Source organism: Ictidomys tridecemlineatus, chromosome 9, assembly GCF_052094955.1.
Source record: "Ictidomys tridecemlineatus isolate mIctTri1 chromosome 9, mIctTri1.hap1, whole genome shotgun sequence".
NCBI lineage: Eukaryota > Metazoa > Chordata > Mammalia > Rodentia > Sciuridae > Ictidomys > Ictidomys tridecemlineatus.
Genome location: NC_135485.1, coordinates 142,270,620 through 142,295,838, shown reverse-complemented (window position 1 = coordinate 142,295,838; position 25,219 = coordinate 142,270,620). Strand labels below are relative to the sequence as shown.

Here is a 25,219-nt window from a genome sequence, read left to right as displayed (position 1 = left end):
GTCCAAGAAATTAAACATTTAATTATATATTTCTTAATTGAAGTTTTAGCTTATAAAAGGCTATTTTTTAAATAATTCAGATTTTAAAGAGCTGTCAGAAACACAAACTAAATGTTTATATTATTTTTATTCTTATTTTTGCAGTATTGATTATTTAACCCAGGATCTGGTGCTTGCTACATAAGTACTCAAATCAATGAGCTACAACCCCAGCATTTTTTTTTTTTTTTTTTTTTGAGACAGAATCTGGCTAACTCACCCAAGCAAGCCTTGATCTTACAATCCTCCTGCCTCAGCTTCTTTATATTCATGCATCATCACTGCATCCAGCTACAAGCTAGATTTCTAACTTCAGTAATTCATTAGGCAATTCGAGTTCTATGTATTTCCTAGGGATTGACTTTTCTTGAGTAACTTGAGTCTACCCATGGCTGTAAAACTGGGGATTCACTGTAGCTCATGGGCAAATCTGGAATTAATTAATTTTCAGACTTGGTGCCTTTCATTTTGTTTTGTTTTGTTTTTCTTTTTCTTTTTGTTTTGGGTACCAGGTATTGAACTCAGGGATACTTGACTACTGAGCCACATCCCCAAACTTATTTTATATTTACAGACAGGGTCTTGCTAACTTCCTTAGTGCCTTACTTTTGCTGAGGCTGGCTTTGAACTCACAATCCTCCTGTCTCACCCTCCCCAGCTGCTTGGATTACAGGAGTGCAACACTGCAAGGGCTTCATTTTTAATCTTTATGTGTTCATTATTTTCTGCACATTTCTAAAAAATTTCAAAATGGCTTATGAGTGGTGCATGCCAGTTATCCCAGCAACTCTGAGAGACCCAAAGCTGAGACAGGAGTATCAGGAGTTCAAACCCAGACTCAGCAAGTTAGTGAGGCCCTAAGCAACCTAACAAGACCCTGTCTCTAGTAAAACATAAAAAAGGGCTGGGAAGGTGTTTCAGTGAGTCTCTGAGTCCCATCCCTGGTACCAAAAATAAAATAAAATAGAATGAATTGGATTTGCTAATTTTTTTTCCTTTTTGTTTCCTTTTCTATAATAGACTCTTTGAATTCAGAAAAATGATTGGAAATCGAGAAAGATGCCAGAATCTGGTTTCGAGTGATTATCCAGTATACATTGATAAGGTATTCAAATGAAAACAATACATTTATACAAGTTCTGATTTAGCATAAATGTATGTGGAGAATAGATGGAATGTTAGACTATAATAACAATAAACCCTAATAATGAATGCAGTGGACTTCCATTCAGAATGCTATTTGTACCCTAACCAGATGTAGGGCATTTTTTTTGTTTGTTTTATTATTATTATTTTTTAGTTGTGGATGGACACAATAGCTTTATTTATTTATTTTTCTGTGATGCTGAGGATCAAACCCAGTGCCTCACAGATGTGAGGCAGGCGCTCTACCACTGAGCTACAGTCCCAGCCCCTAACCAGATGTGTTTAATAACTCTATTCATATATATTTGGAAACATATATTTGATACTTGCCTAAGTACAAAAAAGTATTTAGGCTGAATCTTTCAGAGTCTCATTTTGTATCCTTAGGCTCAAGAGGATTAAGGTAAATTATTCAACATTAAAGAAGACTAGTAAGTATTAAAGTGGAGTAATCTAGTTGGAGAATCACAACATGAAGAGTTATTATTAATTGTTTAGAAAATACTGTAAAATTAGATAAAATGTTTTTGAAATCATTTAGTTTTTTAAGCAACTACTTGTTTTTCTGTAAAATATTTCTAGATTTATATATTGGATACCTGAGATGATGTTGGAAAAGGGATACTGAACTTCCCATCCCTCACTCCACTGCTGTATTGGATATCTTTAGAACTCTTCCTTTTTTAAAAAGTTTCCCATGGTCAGTGTGATGGCCCATGACTAATCTCAGTGACACAAGAGGCTGAAGCAAGAAAATCACAAGTTTGAGGCCAACCTCAGCAAGTAGTGAGACCCTGTCTCAAAATAAATTACAAAAGCTCAGCGGTAAAGTACCACCAAGTTCAGTCCCCAGCACCAGAGGGGAAAAAAGATTTCCACTGCTAAAAACAAAATTTTTGTGTTGCAAATATCTTCTTGATATCATAACTGTTCCTTCATAGTTTATGGATTTAAAACATTGCTTCCTGACTTAAATTTTGTTAAATATCTCTATTTTTTACTTTTTTTCCCCTATTGGAAAAATACATTATAGCCTTTAAACAAACTAAAGAATACCAAGTAAAAATCAAAAAACTCCTTTAATTTCTGCTTTCGACCGTCTACTTCTATTTCCCTTCCCAGAGGAGAAGGGAAATCTTACTGTTAAGATTTCGGATATATTCTTACAGATCCCCCTGTGGTTTTTCAAAAATAAAATGTAATTCAGGGGATGTGGCTCAAGAGGTAGCACGCTCGCCTGGCATGCGTGCGGCCTGGGGTTCGATCCTCAGCACCACATACAAACAAAAGATGTTGTGTCCGCTGAAAACTAAAAAATAAATATTAAAAAAAAAATGTAATTCAAAGTGTACAATTGAGTGTTTTAAAATTTATTAGCAAGATGTACAACCATCATTCTTTATTCACTAATTGCAGAACATCTTCCCAATGTGTAATCATTAGTTGTCATTTCCCATTCCCCCTTTCCCCTACCTGCTGGCAGTTACTATGAATTCTACTAGTTAGGACCTTTTTTTTTTTTTTTTTTAATGTTTTTTGAGTTGAGGATGGACCTTTGTTTTAATCATTTATTTATATGCAGTGCTGATAATTGAACCCAGTGCCTCACACATTCGGAGCTTGCACTCTACCACTGAGCCACAACTCCAGCCCTAGTTAGGACCTTTCTTATAAGTAGAATCATATTTTTTGTGTTTGGCTTCTTTCACTCCCTCCATACTGGGGGTTTAACCTAGAGGTGCTTAACCACTGAGCCACATCCCCAGCCTGCTTATTTTGAGATAGAAAGTGAAATTCTGAGGCTGGCCTTGAACTTGCAGTTCTTCTGCCTCAGCCTTCTTTTTTTTTTTTTTTAGAGAGAGAGAATTTTTAATATTTATTTTTCAGTTCTCGGCGGACACAACATCTTTGTTGGTATGTGGTGCTGAGGATCGAACCCGGGTCGCACACATACCAGGCGAGCGAGCTACCTGTTGAGCCACATCCCCAGCCCTGCCTCAGCCTTCTTAATTGCTGGGATTATAGGCATGAACCACCACATCTGACTTGTTTTGTTTTTTGCCATACTGGGGATTGAACCCAGAGGCACTATACTACTGAACTAGATCCCAGCCCTTTTTTATTTTTATTTTTTAATTTTGAGACAGAGTCTTGCTAAGTTTTCAAGGCTGGCCTTGAACTTTTGATTCTCCTGCCTCAGCCTCCTGAGTAGCTGGGATTACAGGCTGCTGCATCCAACTCAAAAATTATTCTTATGATTCTTCTTGGATTGTTGAATGCTGTTAAATTTTCTTGACTATTATTTTACGTTGAGTTATTGCCTGTCATTAAATGTGATTTATTATTTATTTTCCAGACTAGACTATAGTAAAGGATCTAGAAGAAAATAGTGTGTGTAGGTAGAAGCTAGGTTCAGAAAGTACAGTGGAGCTAAAAGTAAATAGAGTAAGCACTGAAAATAATTTTTAATTTAATAAAATTTTGTATTAGAAAAACATCCATGATAGAATAAGATAGATATCTTAGTCTACTGGAATACATCTTTGATTTCTTTTCTTTTAGATTGAGGAGCAGTCAGACTGTAAGATCCTAGATGGACACTTTGTTTCCCCCATGGCCCACTATGTGCCTGATATCATGCCAATTGAATCTGTTATTGCACGGTAAGAATTTTTGTTCAGGAAATAAAATTAGTAAGTTATTCATGTTCATTAAAATTATATCAACACCATTATATTTCATAATATTACTTAGTAATAAGGCAGATCTAAACCATTAAATGGCTGAATTTAAAAGATATTTTAATTCTTACAAGAACTTATAGTATTATGTACAAGGATATTAATTAAAGCATTATTTATAGTTGCAAAAAATGGTTCTTTCCCTAAATGTTCAATAATAGGGAAATAATTATCCATATCATGGATACTGTAACTGAAATGGAAATATGGTCACAATATATTAAAGTTTAAGAAGTTACTACAAATGATTATATAATTCCATGTTTGTGAACATACAAGCATGTATATTCTCTGTCACACAGAGAAGTTTTCAAAGGAAATATACTAATGTGCCAACTCTGATTATCTCTGGGAGGGAGATTTTGGATTTAAAAAAAATTATAGTTTTACCTGGGGAAATTAGGGATAGAGGGTATTTTACTCAATATTATAAAGCCTACATATGACAAACCCAAAGTCAGCATCATAATGGAGAAAAGTCAGGAACAAGACAAGGATATCCAATACAACCTTCCCTATTCAAAATAATTTTTGAAACTCTAGCTAGAGCAATCCGGCAATAGAAGGAAATTAAAGGGATACAAATAGGAAAAGAAGAAACCAAATAATTATTATTATTTGTGTGTGTGATGCTAAGGATTGATCCCAAGGCCTTATGCATGCAAGGCAAGTACTCTAGCAACTGAGCTATATATCCCCAGTCCTCAAATTATTTTTGTTTGCTGCTGCCATGATCCTATATCTAAAAGATCCAAATATTTCCACTAAGAGACTTCCAGAGCTGATAAATGAATTCAGCAAAGTAACAAGATACAAGATCAGCATTCATAAATCAATAGCTTTTCTATATTCCAGTTACTACTGGATTCTAAGAAAGAAATCCAAAAACCATTCTCAATTTAAAAAAAAAAAAATTCCTTTGGGAATTATACAACACTGAAGAACACTGAAAATAGACATTGAAGACCTTAGAGATGGAAGGATATCCCATGTTTTTCAATAGGCAAAATTTTAATATTGTCACAATGGCCATATTACCAAAAGCACTATACAGATTCAATGTAATCCCCATTGAAATGCCAATAACATTCTTCACAGAACTAGAAAAAAAGAGTACTAAAATTCATTTGGAATAATAAGAGAGCTGGAATAGCCAAAGTAGTCCTGAGCAAGAACAATGCAGGAGGCATCACAATACCTGACCTCAAATTATACTACAGAGTAACAAAAGTAACAAAAGCAGCATGATGTTGGCATCAATATAGGCATGAAGACCAGTAGAATAGAAGACACAGGGACAAACCTATATACTTAGTCGTCTGATGCGTGACAATAGTGCCAAAAGTATATGTTACAGAAAAGACAGACTTCTTAACAAATGATGCTGGCAAAACTGGGTATCCATATGTAGACAAATGAATCTAGATTCCTATCTCTCAGGCTGTGCAAAATAAAACCAAGAATCAGTAAGTGGGATGGCAACAAATTAAAAAATCAGCACAGCAAACAATCCTATAGCTAGAAGATCCAAATAATTCCACTATCAGACTTCTTTATGCCTAAAAAGAGCCTACAGAGAGAAAATCTTTCTCTGACAGGGAATTAAAACCCAGAATATATAAAGAACTCAAAAAGCTTAACATCAAAAAATAGCTCAATAAATGGGCAAAAGAACTACACAGACATTTGTCAAAAGAAGCAAGAACATATGGCCAAAAAAGGTATAAGACATGTTCAACATCTCCAGCAATTAGAGAAATACAAATCAAAACTACACTAAGAATTCCTCTCACTCCAGTGGCAGTTATCAAGAATACAAATTATACTAAATACAAGGATGTGGGGGGAAAGGTACATTTATACATTGTTGGTGGGACTGCAAGGGCTTAGGTTCAAACCCCAGTACCACCAAAATGAACAGTTAACTAGGAATGGAACTACCAAGTGACTCAGCTATCCCATGCCTCAATATTTATTCAAAAGAACTACAATCAGCATCCTATAGCAATTCATCCACTTCAATGTTTATAGCAGCACAGTTCACAATAGTCAAATTATTTACCCTTCCCGGATGTCTATCATTAGATAAATGGATTAAGAAATTGTGGTCTGAATTCATAATGGAGTTTTACTCGGCCATAAATAAGAATGATATTATGGCATTTGCTGGCAAATGAATGGAACTAGAGAACATAATGGTAAGTGAAATAAGCCAAACTCAAAAAATCAAGGTTGAAATGTTTTCTCTCACACGTGGAAGCTAGAGCCAAATACGGGAAAGAAGGGGTGGGGATAGGATATCATAAAGATAGAGGAAAGATCTGTAGAGTAGGAGGAGATTAAGAGGGAGGGAGGATGGGAAAGAGAAAATGTGGAATGAATTTAACAAAATCATGCTCTTCATGTATAAATATACCACTGTGAATTCTACCTTCTGTTTATCTATAAAGCACCAATCAAAAATAAATAAACTGGGGGCTGGGGTTGTGGCTCAAAGGTAGAGCGCTCACCTAGCATGTGGAAGGCCCTGGGTTCAATCCTCAGCACACATAAAAATAAATAAATAAAATAAAGGTATAAAAAATAAATAATAATGCACTAGTGGAAGAAGAAAAAAATCAGTTTTAAATTTCTACAATGTACAAGTACTTCCTTTAATAGGAAGAAAAAGGCATTCAATTGAGGAAGTGAAAGAGCTTGTAGTAACAGACTAGACAAAGTACATGATTTTATTAAATAAAACTCCTCAGGATAGTTTGTAATTAGCATACCAGTTTGTGAATGTAAATGGATATTGTAAGATTTTTAGGTTGTTAGTCAAATAATAGTTGAAACTCATCTTTTTTGGACCTTCTTTAAACCTTTAATTTGCTTTGTAGGAACTTTCATCAAGTTTTTAAATTGTTTAAATTCTAATTAAGTTGAAACTAGGTCTCTCCTTGATTTTCCATTTTATGATTTACCAAATACTGTTATAAAGCAGCAAGATATTTTACTTTTCCTGCTGCATTATTGATAATAACCCATTTCTTATTTCTGGGAAGTGTTTTTTTTCTTTAAATGTTTGTTTGCAATCATAGTCATACAAATAGATGTGTGTGAAAATCATTTGAGAAGAGATTATTCTGTATTGGAGACCTACCTAAATTTTCATGTGAGTGCAGTGGAATTCCAGTTCATTCCAGTAAATCAGAACCTAATAAATGAACCTATAAAGTATGAACTAGCAGCAGGGCAATTTTTAACTCTTGTAGTCAGCTATTCCATTAAGTCTAAGGTATTATTATAAATGTATTTTTTTCTTTAAATAACTTCAAAATAAAATGCAAATGTCAAGTAGTAGAAAGAATCAGAACTTTGGAATTAAACAGATATGGGGTTGAACTCTGGTTCCACTAATTATTGATGTAATGACCTTTGGTCAATTGCTTAATGTCTAAACCAGGTTTTATAAAGTAGGAATAGTACTTGTCTCATACGGTTGTTTAAAAGAATAAAAATAAAAAGAATGAAAATTATGTTCAGGAAGTATAAAAAGCATTAAATAAATGTGCAGCTCTTTAGCCTATAAACTTAAAGAATATAAAAGGAAAAGAAATTTTAGGTTTCTGTATACCATGAGTTCATTCTGGATCTGGGTCCTCTTATAGATTCTCCACCTTATCTGGAAAATTACATAGATTTTAGGATAAAGAAAGGGGGGTTTCTGTGGTGCAGTTCAGCCACCTGCTGAGCATTCATGAGACCTGGATTTGATCCCCAATACTGAAAAAAAAAAAAGGGGGGGGGGGAATCATGTCCTTTAACTCAGTGTTAGAAATAATCTCAAAATTTATGGAGAGTTAAGGATTCTTTCCAACGGTGACAAGAATAGGAAAACAAGTAACTTTTATCTCTCTAGTGGCGTATTTTTCACCACAGTTTATTCTGAAAAATTACCAAGCAATACATATTGACATCTATTTTTCCTTTCTCTCTTTAATTTTTTGATAAGTAACTTAGCTCATTGTATTATCATTTTACAAAATACAAAGAAGAAAAAAAAGTTACTGATAATTCCAACAAGGAAGATCACTGCTCTTTTATTTACATTCTTCTAGTCTTTTTAAAATTTTTTTGTAGTATTGGAGATTGAACCCGGGGCCTTATGTATCTAGACCAGTGCTTCACCACTGGACTATATCCCCTGTACTTTTTTTGGATTTTTAATTTTATTTTGAGACAATTTCCTCTAAGGTGCATAGGCTGGCCTCAAACTTGGCAACCTTCCTGCTTCACCCTGCCAAGTAGTTGGGATTACAGGTGTGTGCCACCGAATCTGGCTATTATCACATTGATAGTGCTTGGTATTCCACATGGTGGCTTCTACCATGATTTTCTAGTTCCCTATGGTGACTATGAAATTTCAATTTTTTTCTGTTCAGATGCCTTAACACTGAACATCCTAGTATACATCTCTTTGCCTAGCTAATTTTTTTGCCATATATGTAGGAAAATATTAATACTGTTATGATAAACTTATGTGTATCCACAAGGAGAAATCCTTTCATCTTGTCAATTGACTCATTATTCATGATTTTCTTTTCCTCTGAGTTTCTGCTTTTACTGAGGCAGAGGGAAAGATGCATCAGGAAAATAAAGGGAGGGAAATCAAATATTCCTTTTCTTTACTAAATGGATTAAAACTGCTCCTAGGATCCAACTGTAGTGAGAAAATATATATAGTTATAGTTTGGTTATAATTATATATAGTGGGTATATATAATATATATATGTGTGGTGTATGTATGTATATATATGTATACACACACACATACACACACCTTAGAATATGGATTTAACTATGTAATGTGAAATAATTTATGAACTGTTATGTGTATTATGGATATCCCATATTAGAAATGTACTTATGTCAAAGTTCTAAATGAACTATAATATTTTTAAGCACAGCATTAATTGAGCAAATGTAAATAATCTAGAATTCAAATTCTATCAAAAATTGAATTCTTTAAAAAGGCAAATATGATCATCTGGTTAAACGTTAAACTGCATTCATTTGTGTTTTATAGAATTTCAATTTTCATTGTCAGAAATCAGAAATAATTTTTACAAGTGAGGCATGATGGTACACATCTGTACTCCCAGGTACTGGGAAGAGCAAGAACCTGCCTCGAAATAAAAAATGATAAGGACTGCTGGGCACAGTGACACATGCCTGTAATCTCAGCAGCTCAGGAGGCTGAGGCAAGAGGATAGAAACTTCAAAGCCAGCTTCACCAACTTTGGCAATAAGAAACTTAGTGTAGACCCTATCTCAAAAAATAAAAATAAAAATTGGACTGGGATGTGGCTAAGTGGTTAAGCGCCCAGGGGTTCAATTCCTGGTATCAAAAAAAGATGATAGATATAAATCCAGTCTTATCTTTAATTACATTTAATAGAACTAACAAAAATTGAGCAGGGAGAAAAGGAAATAAGAGGGTTTCCTTTTATTTAAAAAATAATGGCTGGGGAATCGCAAGTTCAAAGCCAGTCTCAGCAAAAGCGAGGTGCTAAGCAATTCAGAGAGATCCTGACTCTACATAAAATGCAAAATAAAGCTGGGGATGTGGCTCAGTGGTCGAGTGCCCCTGAGTTTAATCCCCAGTACCCACAAAGAAAAAAAAAAAAATGAACCAAATAAAAGGTAGTGTGGACGAACAGAAAACAAGTTCCAAACATACTGTGTGCAAGAAATGCATTTTTTAGGTTGAAAGTTAAGGGATGGAAAGAGATATTCCATACTAGAATTAAACATAAGTCTTGACAAAATATTACCAGAATTGATGATGAATGATGTTTTATAATGGTAAAAATCTCTGGAGGTAATCAGAACCTAAAACTAAAACTTACACTTTTTCTGGTGTTCTCTCTATAATTCTGAAAATGTATGGTAGTTTCTCTACCATACAGGTCTTATATCCAAGACAAATGCTTTAGAGTACCAATTCATATCTGTTTTGGTTGATGAGGTATTTAGCCCACTTCTTAAACTTATAATTTTTTTTTCTTTAATTCTTTTTTTTTTTTTCTTTCTGGTATTGGGTTTTGAACATAGGGACACTCAATCACTGAGCCACATCCCCACCCTTTTTTAATATTTTATTTTTTTATTTGGAGGTAGGGGCTTGCTTAGTTGTGTAGAGCCTCACCAATTTACCGAAGCTGACCTCGAACTTTATGTGGTGCCAAGGATGGAACCCAGTGCTTCACCCACACTAGGCAAGCACTCTACCACTGAGCTACAACCCCAGCCACTGATCATTCATTTTGACAGAATTTTTTCTTTCTTATCACTTAGAATAAGAAAATTAGTGCTCCTACACTCTCTCTGCCTCTCTTCTTCCTCTATACATTTTTGTTCCTTTTATATTTTAGAAGATTATAGAATTTGCCTTCTATTCTGTAACCACAAGAGGCTCTACAGCTTAGTGTTTCAGAGCTTAGACTTGGGAGTTGGACTTCATAGGTTCGAATTCCTGCTCCACTATTCTGGATATAAGACCTTGCAAATATACTTAACTTTTCTGTGTCTTTGTTTCATCATCTGTGTAGAAAGAAAAACAATGGTGTCTACTGAATCATTTCACTTAAAAATGTATTTGGCTCAATAAGGATTCTGTAAATGTTATTGTGGGTTTTATATTATGAAAAGCTTTAATATGTTTTGTTTTTAGATTGAATCAAATGTTAAAAAAAAAACAATAGTATTTAGAATATTATGAAGTATGGGAAATGTAATGGCAAAATGCATCTATAGAATGGTTGTAACGACATCACCAATCTCTGGGACTTGAAGGGATAATAGAACTAACAAAAACTGAGAGGAGGCAGAAAGAGATGAGATGGTTCCTTTTATTTAAAAAATAATTAATAATTATCTTTGCTCTAATATTTATATCAGTCTAATATTTATATAGTCAGTTTTTCAAGCGTACTATTTTTACAGTATTCTTTTTTTGGAATCCACTGAGTAATTACTCTTTTATGGTATTAAAAATGTAATCCAGGGCTCAATCATACTAGGAAAGTGGTCTTACCACTGAGCTACATCCTCAACCCTTTTTTAAATTTTAAAATTTCGAGAACAGAACCTTGCTAAATTGCTGATGCTGATCTAGAATTTGTGATGCTCCTGCCTCAGCCACCTGAATAGTTGGAATTACAGGCAGGCGTGTGCCACCCTGCTCCATTTAATTCTCTCTATCTTTTGATTTTATTCTTAATTTTTTCTTTTAATTTTTGTTATTCACCTTAGAAGGGTTTTTTGATCCTTTTCTTTTAGCCCTCACATTTAGTATTTGGTCATTGTTAAAACTAATTTGATTAATACAGATTCTGTTAAGTTAAAATGCATATTATAAACTCTAGAGCATCTACCAAAAGAGAAAAGACAGAATAGCTAATAGGAGGAGATAAAATAGAATTAAAACTTACTCAATTAATCCAAAGGAGGGTGGGAACAAATTTTAAAAGGAACAAAGAACAAGACAGAAGCAAATAGAAAGCTTTCTGTCATGTTCTCATAAGACCTTTTTAGGGGCTGGGGATGTGGCTCAAGTGGTAGCGCGCTCGCCTGGCATGCGTGTGGCCCGGGTTCGATCCTCAGCACCACATACAAACAAAGATGTTGTGTCTGCCAAAAAATAAAACTAAAATATAAATAAATTTTTTAAAAAAAGACCTTTTTAATTCTCCAACTTTCATTTTTGTTTTTTCCTCTTAGAAACTTAATATTATTTATGGATTTGGAAGTTTTCTGCAAAAGGATACAAATTAGAATTGTCATGAGTATTTAAATTTTTAAACAATTAAAACAACAAAAAATTATTTTTTGTAGCAGGGATTAATCCTGGGAGTACTTTACTACTGAGTCATATCCCAGCCCTTTTTAAATTTTTATTTAGAGACAGGTCTCACTAAGTTGCTTAGGGCTTCACTAAGTTGCTGAGGCTGGCTTTGAACATGTGATCCTCCTGCCTCAGCCTCCTGAGCTGCTGGGATTACATGCATGTGCCACCCACCATGTCTGGCTAAACAGTTTTATTGAGGCATATTTTACTAATGAAATCCACCCATTTCAAGTGTACAATTCAGTAATTTTTAGTGACTTTACCCAGTGGTACAACTATTACCGTAATAGAATGTTAATTTTTTTCTTTTTTTCTGATTATTTCTGTTATGAATTCAACTGTCAGTTGTTTTATTTGTCCATCTCCACCCCCACCCTTTTTCTTTAAATGTGAGACCCTTAGTTGTTCATTAATACTTATGAGTGGAGAATTGAATTGCTTAATATAGATATTTGGCTTGGGTTTCCCCAAAATGTAAAGTTTCAAGGATTTTGTGTTTTGTTTTAGCCGGTATCAGGACTAGATCCAGGAGGGCTCCACCTCTGAACCACATCTTTAGCTGCCCTTATTTTTTTTTTTTTTGAAAGAGAGTCTAGTTCAATTGCCCAGACTGGCCCCAAAATTGCAAACCTCCTGTCTCAGCCTACTGTGTAGCAGGAATCCAGGTGTGCATCACTGCACCAGCTACCCACATTATTTTAGGACTATCATGTATATTGATGTCTACAGAAAAGAAGAAAATTCAGTTATGCATTCATAAAGTACATCACTGTATTTGAATAGTGGTGTTGACCTGAGGTTTGTAGTACCTAAGAAATGTATGTCACCTGGAAGACTTTACTTTTACTCTCTATAGGTTGAAAAGAGGCAGAAGAGGTATCTCCCTGCAGTATCTTGAGTAAGGAAGATTTATCTGGGAACACAAATGTCCATTCTAGGAGCCTGGGCTTTCCCTAAGAGACTTGAGTTTTCTTAGAGGACAGTCCTCTAGTTTCAAGTTGCAGGTAACACCATGCCATATGTAAATAAGTCTTTTATTTAGTCACCCTGATTTCTGCCTCGCTATCCATTCCCCAATCTCAGTTTTTAGAGTCTCTTGTAGCCATACGAAACAAATAGCTTCTGCCTCTACCATACCTATCTCCTGTGTCTCTTCTGGGCTGCTCCTCTAGTTCTTAGAATGAAAGCCTTTAAACTCACTTTAGTATATAGGCTTATTCAGTAAATATATGTTCAGCTGTTTATCTTATTAAATATTGTACATGTCCAGGCTAGGCGCTGTGGCACACAACTGAAAATCCCAGCTACTCTGAAGGCTGAGACAGGAGGATTGCAAGTTGGAGGCCAGCCTGGGCAACCTAGCAAGACCCTGTCTCAAAAGAAAATGTTAAGGGCTGGGGATGTGGCTCAGAGGTGGAGCACTTGATTGTGTGAGGCATTGAGTTCTATCCTCAGCATCATATTTTTTAAAAAAAAGTAAAAATAAAGGTATCGTGTCTACCTACAACTAAAAACAAATAAATAAATATTAAAAATATAAACTTTAAAAAAAAAAAGAAAATGTTAAAAGGGTTGGGAATGTAGCCCAGTAATAGAGCACCTCTGGCTTATTCCCCAGTGGGGGTGAGGAGAATAATCCAAGGAAAGGGTTTTCTTACTTTACCTTTCCTATTTTATATTCGCATTTCCGCTTTATGTGCCATGTCTGTATGCCCTTCTCATTTCTCATATAGCTGAAAAAACAGCTACCACTGCCCATACAGTCTCCATATCCATATGCTCAATGGAATCTAACTGCAATCCATCCCAATTTCTGCATTACCAAAAGAGCAGATCTCATTGCCCAAATTTGGCCTGTATCTGGCTCAAACAGTCTGAGCAGACAGACTGATAATGATCCTTTGTAAGATCAGTGGTCAGTTAGTACTATAACAAAAGATTCCTATTAATTTCAAGCTGTTCTCCAGTAATGAAATCACTACAGACTTTGCCATAAGACAAAAGGAAAGTACATGCAAATAGTAACAGAGATGCCCTGCTTTCTACTGGAAAAAAAAAAAAAAATTGTGTGTGAGGTAATGGGGATCAAACCCAGGCCCTTGCACATGCGTGATAGGCAAGTGCTCTATCACTGGGCTACATCCACAGTACTTGTTTTTTAATTTTGAGATATGATCCCTATAACCTGCCCAGGTTAGTCTTACCCACAGTCCTCTTGCCTTAGCCTCCCCAAGTTCTGGGATTCTAGGAATGCACCACCATGGCCTTCTACTGAAGAAATTCTTAAATGTTTTCATTTCCACCCCAAATTTTTTTTAAATATAAGAAAATAGGATAGTGCTGAGTATGCACTGTGAAGCAGAGTTATGATTATGAGATTCAAAAGTAACTGTTGGCACAAAATCATCATTGAACCAGCCTTAAGTGTATCCATGTTCTGCTCAACAGTTTATTCACAATAGAAAACTATTAATGTTCCCTCTTTTTAAATAAAGAAGCTCAGAATTGGGGTTTTCTGATGCTTGATAACGCAGCCACCTCAAGTTAGACCTTGAGCTTTTATAGTACAATATTTTAGTATAATAACAGCCCAGAAGCATTCTGCCTCTGAGCTACATCCCCAGCCCTTTTCTAGATTGTCTCTATTTTGAGCAGAGTCTCATTAAGTTGCTGAGAATGACCTCAGACTTGGGACCTTCCTACTTCAGCCTCCTGAGTAGCTCGGATTACAGTCACGCGTGCCAACGTGCCTGGCCCATGATGATCTTAAAAAGAAAAGTAAATCAGTTTGGAAAGATGAAAAATTCCTGAAGATGAATTATAGTGATGATGGCACAACAATGCAAATGTACTTCATGCCACTGACTTATATAATTAAAATGATAAATTTCTTATGTATATATCTTACCACAGTAAGATAAAAGAGATGGCATATAGGGGGGAAAAAAAACACTAAATAAGAGAAAGACAAACAGAAAACTATGTTTGTTTTTTCTGGATTGGCTTCACCTCCCAGTATCAAAATTTTAATAAACAAGATCCTATGATGTACTACAAGGTAAAAAAAAATAAAACAAAAACGAAACAAAAAAAAAATAATAGAATATAACAACAACAAAAACTATTTTATTGATACATCAACAGCACAGCCAAGCAGAACTATACCTAAAGACTTTATCCCCTATTCCACCCCCAATATTGAAGATCAAACCCAGGGGCACTTTACCCTTAAGCCACATCCCAGCCCTTTTAGTTTTTATTTTGAATACTGAGACAGTTATCACGAGGTATCGATTAGGGACTTGCTGAGTTGCCAAGACTGGCCTGGAACTTTCAATCCTCTGCCTCAGAGTCTCAAATCACTGGAATTTTAGGAATGTGTCACTATACCTGTCTAATCATTGTATTTTAAGATCATCATATGTTGATGTTTGCACAAAATTTAATTCTGTATTATAAAGTTGTGGTATTGACCTAGGTAAAGAATAATTACAATAAATTTTGTTTATATTGTATTGAATATTTTAATATCCTAACAAAGTAAACTTACAATTGTTTTGTAGCTTTTAAACATACTGGTTAGTCAATTACAAATTGAATGTCAAGTTCTAAATGACTTTTTCTGCCAAATAATTTACTGACAAATATTTTAAGAACTGAAAACCTCTTGAAGAGAATTTCTTTTTTTCTTTTTAAATAGGTTCCAATTTATTGTGCCTAAGGAGTGGAACAGCAAATACAGACCAGTGTGCATTCATCTTGCTGGAACCGGAGATCATGTAAGACCTCTCTGTGACATTTTAATCCCTAGATACTTTGTTGACATAGTCTCCTTAGCAGAGGGGCCGCTGGGTTCTCAAAGCATGTCCTTTTCTCTTTCCTAGCATTACTGGAGGCGGCGAACACTGATGGCCCGTCCCATGATTAAAGAAGCCCGGATGGCTTCTTTATTGTTAGAAAACCCGTATTATATCCTTCTGTGATGCCTGAGAAGTATTTTCTCTATCTGTATATTTAGTTATCCAAAGGAATGATTAATAGTAACCAGCTTTTCCAAACCAGTTAAATTCAGTCCAGAAAATGTGTCAGCAAAAATGAAAAGAAGTAAAAGATTATTCCATGCATTTAAAAAACTAATAGAAGGATGTACTTCTATTTTATAATAAAAATAATTAAATTATACTTCTAGTTTTTTATACTTATGCTGTATTTAAAATTAAGTTGACTGCTATTAAGAAAACACTCATGTTTTAAATGCATTTATAGTATCAGTTGAGGTTTAGAACAGTTCTTAACTTAATTTTCAAGATGACGTCAGAAGAAGAAATGAAACTGATGCACAGATATAAAGAAATGTTCAACTACTGGTAATAAAAGAAATACAAAGTTAAAGCAATAATTACCAATGATTTGAAAAAATAAAACCTAGTACTGGGGAGGCTATGTGAAATGGGCATTCTGATTACTAATGACTGTGAACATGAGTTCAGCTCTTTAGGAAAGCATTTTCCCCATATTTCTTAAGAGCTTTAAAATGGCCAAGCATCTTGGCGCACACCTGTAACCCCCATTGGCTCAAAAGGCTGAGGCGGGACGATCGCAAATTCAAAGCCAGCCTCAGCAATGGTGAGGTGCTAAGCAACTCAGTGAGACCCTGTCGCTAAATAAAATACAAAATAGGGCTGGGGATGCAGCTCAGTGGTCAAGTGCCCCTGATTTCAATCCCTGGTAGCCCCTTCCCTTGTCCCCCACCCCCCACAAAAACAGAACCTTAAAAAGTCTACATCTGGGCTGAGGGTGACTCAGTGGTAGAGCCCTTGCCTAGCATGCCTGAGGCCCTGGTTCAGACCCCAGCACCACAAAAAGAAAAAAGAAAATTTCATGTCCCTTGTTGGGAGTGATTTTGATTCATAGAATTTGTTGCTTAGAATTTTGATTTTAAGAATAAAATACTAGGAAAAAAAAGAAAAAAGATATTTACATGGGTTTATTTATAATAGTAGAAATAAATGCACAGTAGAGAGATGATTGAGCAGCTGGTTCATAACATTGATATTTTATATAATTGATTGTGTTGTTTTTATTGCTTTATCACTATCTTTGTGACCTTGTACCTATTAATGTTTTAGTACCTCACTTTCCTCATTGATAAAAGGGAATACATTATTAGGTTATTAAATACTTAACACTGTCTAGAATCGTAATTGGCAAATAATAAGCATTCAGTGAGTTTTAACTGTTATATTTTAAACTTATAATAATGTGTGAAAAGTATTCATGAAATAAAAGTAAGATATAAAACTACAATTCTCAGTAGTAAAGCTTGTGCTTAGCATGCACAGGCCCTGGGTTCAATCCCTAGCACCAAAATCAAATCAAAACAAAACAAAACCATGTAGCATCATCTGGAAATGCACCCCCACTAACAAAAAAAAAAAAAAAAAAAGCACCTAAAAACAGAAAATCCAAATTAAAAATTTGAGGGGACTGGAATTGTTGCTCAGTGCCTAGTATGCATGAGGCACTGGATTCAATTCTCAGCACCACCTACAAATAAATAAAATAAAGGTCCATCAACAACTAAAAAATATTTTTAAAATAAATAAAAAATTGTATGAGGGCAAATATTAGAACGAAATCCACAAAAGTACTGGGCTGGCTATAGATAAAGTTAGTTTTCTTCTAAACACATTCTTCATTTCCTGGATTTCTGTAGGAAACTTAATTTCTTAAATTAAAAAAAAACTCACTAAATATTATTTTAAATTTATTAAAGATTGTACAACTCTGAGTATACCAAAAACATTAATTTATATGTTTTAAATAGATATATGTTATGTGATTGTATCTCAGTAAAATTGTATAAATTAAAAACAAAAGGCCAAGCCCAGTGTCACACACCTATAATCCCAGGTACACAGGCAGCTGAAGCAGAAGGATTTTGAATTCAAGGTTAGCCTCAGCAACTTAGCATGACCTGTTTCAAATAAAAAAAATAAAAAGGACTGAGATTGAGCATCCATGGGTGTTCCCAGTACCACAAAAAAAAAATTAAGAGAACTAAGCTGAAAAACTTGAGAACTTCTAAATATCCTATTGAGATAACTAGAGAGCAGTTATTTTGGTTTAATTAAATTGTGTTCAAACTTTATTATTTTGCTATAAGTTTGTATGTTTTACGGCAAAAGTATATCTAATTATTTCAAAACTTTCTCTTTGACCCACATTCTTAAATGGCTGCAGGAAACCCAAGGACCAAGTGTAAGTATGAACCACCTTTATCTTTGAAGTACTAATACCTAATTTTCAGTAATTTAAAAAATGTTGGTAGCCTTCAGTTGACTATTTACAAGTTTAATATCCATGTGTTATTGGGGGAGGGGTTATTATGACTGTAATAGGTGTGTTTACTTTAATTCTTATTTAAGACTTTTGCATTTTAATGTATGATAAGGAGGTCTAATAAGACATTTTAATAGATTGAATTCAGATATATTATATTTCTGATTGGAACTATACTTTTTTTTGTTTTTTGGGCACAAGGAATTGAACCTAAGGGTGCTTTACCACTGAACTACATTCCCAGTACTTATTTTGCAACAGGGTCTCCATAAGTTGCTTAGGGCCTGGTCAAATTGCTGAGGTTGGCCTTGAACTTGCAATCATCCTGCCTCAAACTCTAGAATCACTGGGATTACAAGCATGCGCCACACACCTAGCAATACTACGTTTTATTCACAATGCATCTTACAGAAAATGTGAAGATATGGGCTGAGGCTGAAACTCATTGGCAGAGCGCTTGCCTAGCTTATATAAGGCCCTGGGTTCAATCCTTAGTACCACATAAAAATAAACAAAATAAAAGCATGCTGTCCATTTACAACTATAAAAAAAAATTTTTAAAAGAAAGAAAATACGAAGATAAACTATTCTCTTTCTGGTCTTTTAAAATGATGAACTTTGATGGCAGTGTTTTTTTCATTTCTGTAATCTCTGTTGTGTTTGGTTCATTCAATAAAAATTTGACCCTATACATGAGAAATATAGCAACTGTTATTTAGAAAAGCATCTATTATTAAAAAAGGTCCTCTTAGGCCTGGGGATGTGGCAGTGGTAGAATACTTGCCTAACATGCTATGCCTGGGTTCCATCCCAGCATATAAAAAAAGAAGTGGAAAGGAATAAGTCCTCTCATAGAGCTCATATTCCAGAACTGTAGATAGACGCGAATAATTAGCCAGTCATGAATGCTATTTGGGAGGCCGAAGCAGGAGAATATCAAGTTCAAGTTCAGCCTCAGCAACTTAGTAAGATCTTGTTTCAAAATAAGAAAATAAAAAGGGTTGGGGATCCAGCTCTGGTAGAAGCACCCCTGGGTTCAATCCCCAGTATCACACACACCAAAAAACAAAGAAACAAGCAAAAAATATCTAGAAGAGTCTACTAAAGTGTAGTGAGAGGCAGCCAGGGTTTAAAAGAAGGACTCTTGAGTCATAACATACATAACTTGAATTTGTCACTTGCCATTTATTAATTGTCTGACCTTGGTCTCTATTTTTATTGTGTATGTATTTATTTACTTTTGAGTACTGGAGATTGATTTCAGGGATGTTTTTTAAGAGAGAGAGAATTTTTTTTAATATTTATTTTTTTAGTTTTCGGCAGACACAACATCTTTGTATAGAATGCTGAGGATCGAACCCAGGCCTCACACATGCCAGGCGAGCGCGCTACCGCTTGAGCCACATCCCCAACCCCAGCCCTTTTTATTTTGACACAGTATCTCACTGGGTTTCTCACTATCTTAACTGCTACAACCCCTTGAATATCTGGAATTGTTGGTGTGTGCCACCATGCCCAACTCACCTTGGCCTTTTTAAGTACCAGTTATCTCATTTATAAAATGGGAACATTAACCAGGCCTTTCTCAAAATAAAAAAGGCCTGGGGGTATAGCTCAGTGTTCAAGCTACAGAGGCTGAGACAGGAGGATGGCAAGCTCAGGGCCAGCCTGGGCAACTTAGTGGAACTCTGTCTCAAAATAAGAAAATTAAAAGGACTGGAATATAGCTCAGTGGTAGAGTGCCCCCGCGTTCAATCCCCAGGCCTGCAAAATAAATAGGTAGGTACTGAGTGAGCTAGTTGAAATTCAGTAAAGGTTATATTTGTAATTAATGTATAGAACAATGTTAGCAGCACTCTCATTTTGTCAGTTTTTTCCATTGCTTTTCTTTGTTGTCTAGTCTTTTAAGGGAAGAACATGAAAACTGGGTGCTAATGAAAATCTGCATATATTAAAATATAAATGTATAAAATAAATCATTTTCTACTTTGTTTTGTGAGACTAGAAGGTCCAGCTTAAAAAATGTATCTGACCTTTTTGTGATGGGAGGAGCTCTTGTTTTAGAATCTGCAGCTCTCTTGCACTGGCTAGAGAGAGAAGGTTATGGACCTCTCGGAATGACCGGAATATCCATGGGAGGACACGTAAGCCTCTTCCTTTCAACTTACATTTTATTGTGATTATGCTTATGGGAGTTAGGGAATCAGGTTATTTTTAAAATTCACTTTAGGGATAGAATTATTTTTAGTTTTGGAGAAAAAACATCAAATTTCTAAACCTTCATTCCAATTCTGATGTGACAATGTAATTTTTTATATGATTAATATAGACTTTTTTGGTACTACTCCATAGAAATAGCTCTGACATTGGATTTAATATTTTATCCAGAGTTTATTATAAAATTTAAATTTACATTTGCCAAGTGTGAATGTCCCATTTTGCTATTAAACTGGTCAAGATAGCTAAACCATCTCCATCCCTGGTTCCACCAACATATTTGACCCTTATCTGTCTTTTAGCGGGTCCTGAAACAGACTCCTTATTGGTTTCTTCCTGTATCTAGTCTTTTCTCTCATGAGTCTTGCTTATAACAAATATCCTCTACACCATAACTAACTCACTCTACACCAGTCTGCCCTGCTAAGAACCTGCCAGAAGCTTGCTTTAACAGTGAGTTCTCATTGTCCCCCATGCTAACACTCTTTAGTGCCCCTCCGTGCCCTCACCTAGCCCAGCAACAGCTTACTTCCAGTCTCACCCACAGACTGGGCTTCATCTCTCATTAGTACTTTTCCTGAACTATGATGATTTGTCTGGTTTAGCATTCTGTTTTTTCTATAAAGCAGTTGGTTCACTGAGGGCCAAGAATGTCTCAAGTATAGGATGTTTTCTGAAGGTCATTTTAATTATAAAATTAAGTTTAAAAACTCAAAATTCAAAACAATTACCAAGTCAGTCATGAGAGCACACACCTGTAATCCCAGTGATTTAGGAGGCTGAGGCAGGAGGATTACAAATTCATCAATAACTTAGTGAGAATATATCTCAAAATATTTAAAGATAATAAGAATTAAAACTACCAGATAGGCTGGGCATGTGGCTCAAGCAGTAATGCGCTTGCCTAGCATGCACGGGGCGCTGGGTTCGATCCTCAGCACCACATACAAATAAAATAAAGATGTTGTGTCCACCGAAAACTGAAAAATAATTATTAAAAAATTCTCTCTCTCCCTCTCTCTCTCTCTCCCCTCTCTTTCTTAAAAAAAAACTACCAGATAGTGAAACTGAGGGTAGAAAAGGATTCATATTCCTACCTACTAGTGTTTCCAAGTTAGCTTCCTTGAATCGCTTCTTTGACAATGTCACTCCTTCACTCAGACCTCTTTATTAATTCCCTGTACAACAAAGGGACCACTAATCTGATCCTAATTAATCTTTCCAGCCCTGCCAGTCTCATTCACGCTTTTGGCCAGTAAGCTATTGACCAGCCAATGAGCTATTCCCTTACCAAACCCTGTGCTTCCGTGTAATCTTGGCTTTGAACATATTAACTCCCTTATGCTAGCCAAAACCCCATCTCGTTACCCTGAAAGACTCTGCCATTTCTTGAAGCCTTCTATGATTCCTCCAACCAAAAGGCACATTTCCCTTCCCTAAACACACACATTCCATCATGTCATGCTCCTGTGTAATCTGCTCTATAGTTCCCCCATGCTTGGTGTCCCCAGTCAGCCTTGAGGTCTGAGGCTGCCTGGTGGACACTGCAGCACTGAGCAAGTCACACCAGTCGTGAATGAACTCAGCCTGCCACCCTGCCTCCACCTCTCAGCACCTTTGCTCAGTGCTCACTCAGTAGAAAGCAGGTCTCAGCAAAGCATCTCCAGGTTCTTAAAATTTTCTTTTATACTTTATTGCTTTCTTCTTTTTAATATTTATTTATTGTAGTTAGGCACAATATCTTTATTTTATTTATTTATTTTTATATGGTGCTGAGGGTTGAACCCAGGGTCGTGCTCGTGTGTGGCACAGTTCTACCACTGTGCCACAACCCCAGCCCTTGTACTTCATTGCTTTCTGAGGAGGAAATTATGGTTGAATTTATGATTTGGGGAGTTTAGCAAGGTCACTAGACATGCTCATGGGTGTTTATGTTTATGTCTGATCTCAACTTACCTCAGAAAGTACTTCTTAGTATTGAATTTTTTTTAATTATTTATTTAGTTAGTTAATTTTTCTCGGCAGACACAACATCTTTATTTGTATGTGGTGCTTGAGCCACATCCCCAGCCCCCAGTATTGAATATTTTTAATTTTAATGAATAGGAACTTTAAACAGAAGCTCTCTAAACTTACTGCTAATATGTTACAGATGGCCTCCTTAGCAGTATCCAACTGGCCTAAGCCCATGCCACTGATTCCATGTCTGTCTTGGTCCACAGCATCTGGGGTCTTCACTACGGTAATTTAATGGCACTTAATATTTAGATAGCTATATATGTAATTAAAGATAATTAGGTTTGGGGTTCCCAAGATCACCCCCAGGTTTGGTGATTTCACTAGAAGGAATAACAAGACTCAACATTTATTTGTACTTGTGACTAAGACTTAGTGGAAGGATACAACATAAAATTAACAGAAGGAAAAAGCACAAGGCACAGGCCTGCACACGCTCCCTCACCCAGTGAAAACTCAATTGTGCTTAGTTCCTCCAGTGAAAAGTGTGACAAAGCACGCAGAGTGCTGCCCAACTGAGCCTGGCACCAGGGTTTTTAACCCATTCAGCAAGTCAGGCATCCTCTGCCTAGCAAGAACCAAAATTGCAGAAGGGAAGCAGTGTTAAAGAGAAACTACATTGCCTGTGTAAACAGCCTGGGCACAATGATCCACTCTTATAATTTAGGGGCAGTCATATCAAGGTAATGGAGTGCTTATTCCTCAAGTTCCAGACTCAAGAAGGCCCAGCCTTGCATGCAGGCCTCCATAAGGACAGGCAATCTCAAGACTGCTGTTTTCACTCTTTTACACAGTAATTAATAAAAATAAAGGTATTGGGCAAAATATGGTGTCACTTGATCTTAATTTAGTTTGTTATTTTAGGGTGTATTGAGTAAATCAATTAATTGGAGGGAGCTGGAAAAGCAATATTATACACAGACAGTTTATGAAGAAGAAATTATTCATATGCTTGAATACTGTGGAGTAAGTATTTTAATTTCAACATAACATTGGGGGGAAAGTCAATTATATATTTAATGATTCCATTTTTTTGTTGTTGGTTCCAAGGATTGACTAGGAATGCTTTACCGTTGAGCTACACCCCCAGTCCTTTTTATTTTGTGAAGCAGGATCTTGATAAGTTGCTAAGGGCCTTGCTTAATTGTTGAGCTGGCCTTGAACTTGTGATCCTTCTACTTCAGCCTTCCAAGTCATTGGGATTAGTGATTCAATTTTTTTTTTTTTTTTTTTTTTTTTTTTTTTTTTTGTGGTGCTGGGTCTTGTGCATGTGAGGCAAGCAGTGTACCAACTGAGCTATATCCCCAGCCCATAGTGATACAATTTTTAAACAGTATAGTCAATTTTTAAAGATATACATACTATCTTAATTTTTTTTTCCATTTTTAACCTTGGGGACTCAGGAAGCTGAAGCAAGAGGATCAAAAGTTTGAGGCCTGCCTGGCCAACATAGCAAGATCCTGTCTTAAAGTAAAATGAAAGAACAAAATCTACCAAATTCTGCTATGTCCATTTGCAACTATACCACAGTCAGTCCCACTTGTATATAATTATAATGCACTAATTAAAATAATAATAGAAGGAGGGCTGGGGATGTGGCTCAAGCGGTAGCGCGCTCGTCTGGCATGCGTGCGGCCAGGGTTCGATCCTCAGCACCACATACAAACAAAGATGTTGTGTCCTCTGAAAACTAAAAAATAAAAGTTAAAAATTCTCTTAAAAAAAAAAAATAATAATAATAGAAGAAACATCAGAATAGTTGGATCAGGGGAAAGGAGAAAAAGGAAAAGTGAAGGTAAATGGAGAATGAGATTAATCAAATTGTATGCACATACAAATATGCATATGAATCTCATATAATTATAATGCATCAATAAAAAAATAAATAAAATTAAAATGGCCCAGGGTGTAATTCAGTGGTGTAGCACTTAACTAGCATGCACAAGGCCCTGGGATTAGTCCCCAGTATCACAAAAAATTATTCATTTTGAAAGAAAATTATGCAAGCATATGTATTCTTTATTACACTTATTAAAATGTAGCTGTGAATGTGGCTCAGTAGTAGAATATTGTCCTAGCATTCATGAAGTCCTGGGTTCAATCAAGGGTACAATAACTTAACTATCCAATTGGAAATCCTTTTCATGTATCCTAAACACAGGCCTTCTTTCCCCAACTCTTAGTAATCATTATCCTGACTTTTATAATAACTGCTTCCTTTTATGTTTAAATAATTTTAATCAGGGCTGGGGATGTGGCTCAAACGGTAGCGCGCTCGCCTGGCGTGCGTGCGGCCCGGGTTCGATCCTCAGCACCACATACCAACAAAGATGTTGTGTCCGCCGAGAATTAAAAATTAAAATATTAAAAATTCTCTCTCTCTCTCTCTCTCCTCTCTCACTCTCTCTTTAAAAAAAAATAATTTTAATCATAATTTAAAAAATAATTTTATTGTTCAAATGTGCATCCCTGGATACTAAAATTTCATGGGTTTTTTTTTTTTTTTTTTTTTTTTTACCAGGGATTGAACTCGGGGGTACTCCACCACTGAGCCACATCCCCAGCCCTATTTTATATTTTATTTAGAGACAGCAACCCCCTGAGTTGCTTAGCACCTTGCTAAATTACTGAGGCTATCTTTAAACTTGTGATCCTCCTGTCTTAGCCTCCCAAGCCACTGGGATTACAAGTGTGCACCATTGCGCCTAACTAGTTTCATGTACTTTTTTAATTGATAAATTTCTTCCATTCCTTTCTTTTCTTTACAATTAATTTCTTAAAGAATTTGCCTATTAGACCTGTTGATTTGTCACATTCTAGATTTTT

The 25,219-nt window shown here is 35.6% G+C and overlaps 2 protein-coding genes across 9 annotated transcripts in view; one reads left to right on the top strand and one right to left on the bottom strand.

Annotated features, from left to right (window-relative positions):
- Mfsd8 (major facilitator superfamily domain containing 8) overlaps window positions 1–25,219 on the bottom strand; it is an 88,980-nt gene that overhangs the window by 38,628 nt on the left and 25,133 nt on the right. The gene's annotated exons all lie outside the window — the stretch shown is intronic.
- Window positions 1–25,219, top strand: part of Abhd18 (abhydrolase domain containing 18) — a 40,018-nt gene that overhangs the window by 5,376 nt on the left and 9,423 nt on the right. For 2 of the 6 annotated variants that reach the window (XM_078020710.1, XM_078020709.1), the window contains exons 3-10: window positions 1,060–1,144; window positions 3,748–3,848; window positions 15,519–15,597; window positions 15,703–15,789; window positions 18,054–18,079; window positions 20,166–20,304; window positions 22,530–22,619; window positions 23,258–23,359. In XM_078020710.1, the coding sequence (XP_077876836.1) occupies window positions 1,060–1,144; window positions 3,748–3,848; window positions 15,519–15,597; window positions 15,703–15,789; window positions 18,054–18,079; window positions 20,166–20,304; window positions 22,530–22,619; window positions 23,258–23,359 (709 nt within the window). Of the gene's footprint in view, window positions 1–1,059; window positions 1,145–1,572; window positions 1,617–3,747; window positions 3,849–15,518; window positions 15,598–15,702; window positions 15,790–16,125; window positions 16,186–18,053; window positions 18,080–20,165; window positions 20,305–22,529; window positions 22,620–23,257; window positions 23,360–25,219 lie in introns of those variants that run through there. The other 4 variants (XM_078020713.1, XM_078020711.1, XM_021733392.3 and 1 more) reach the window with 4 other exon arrangements.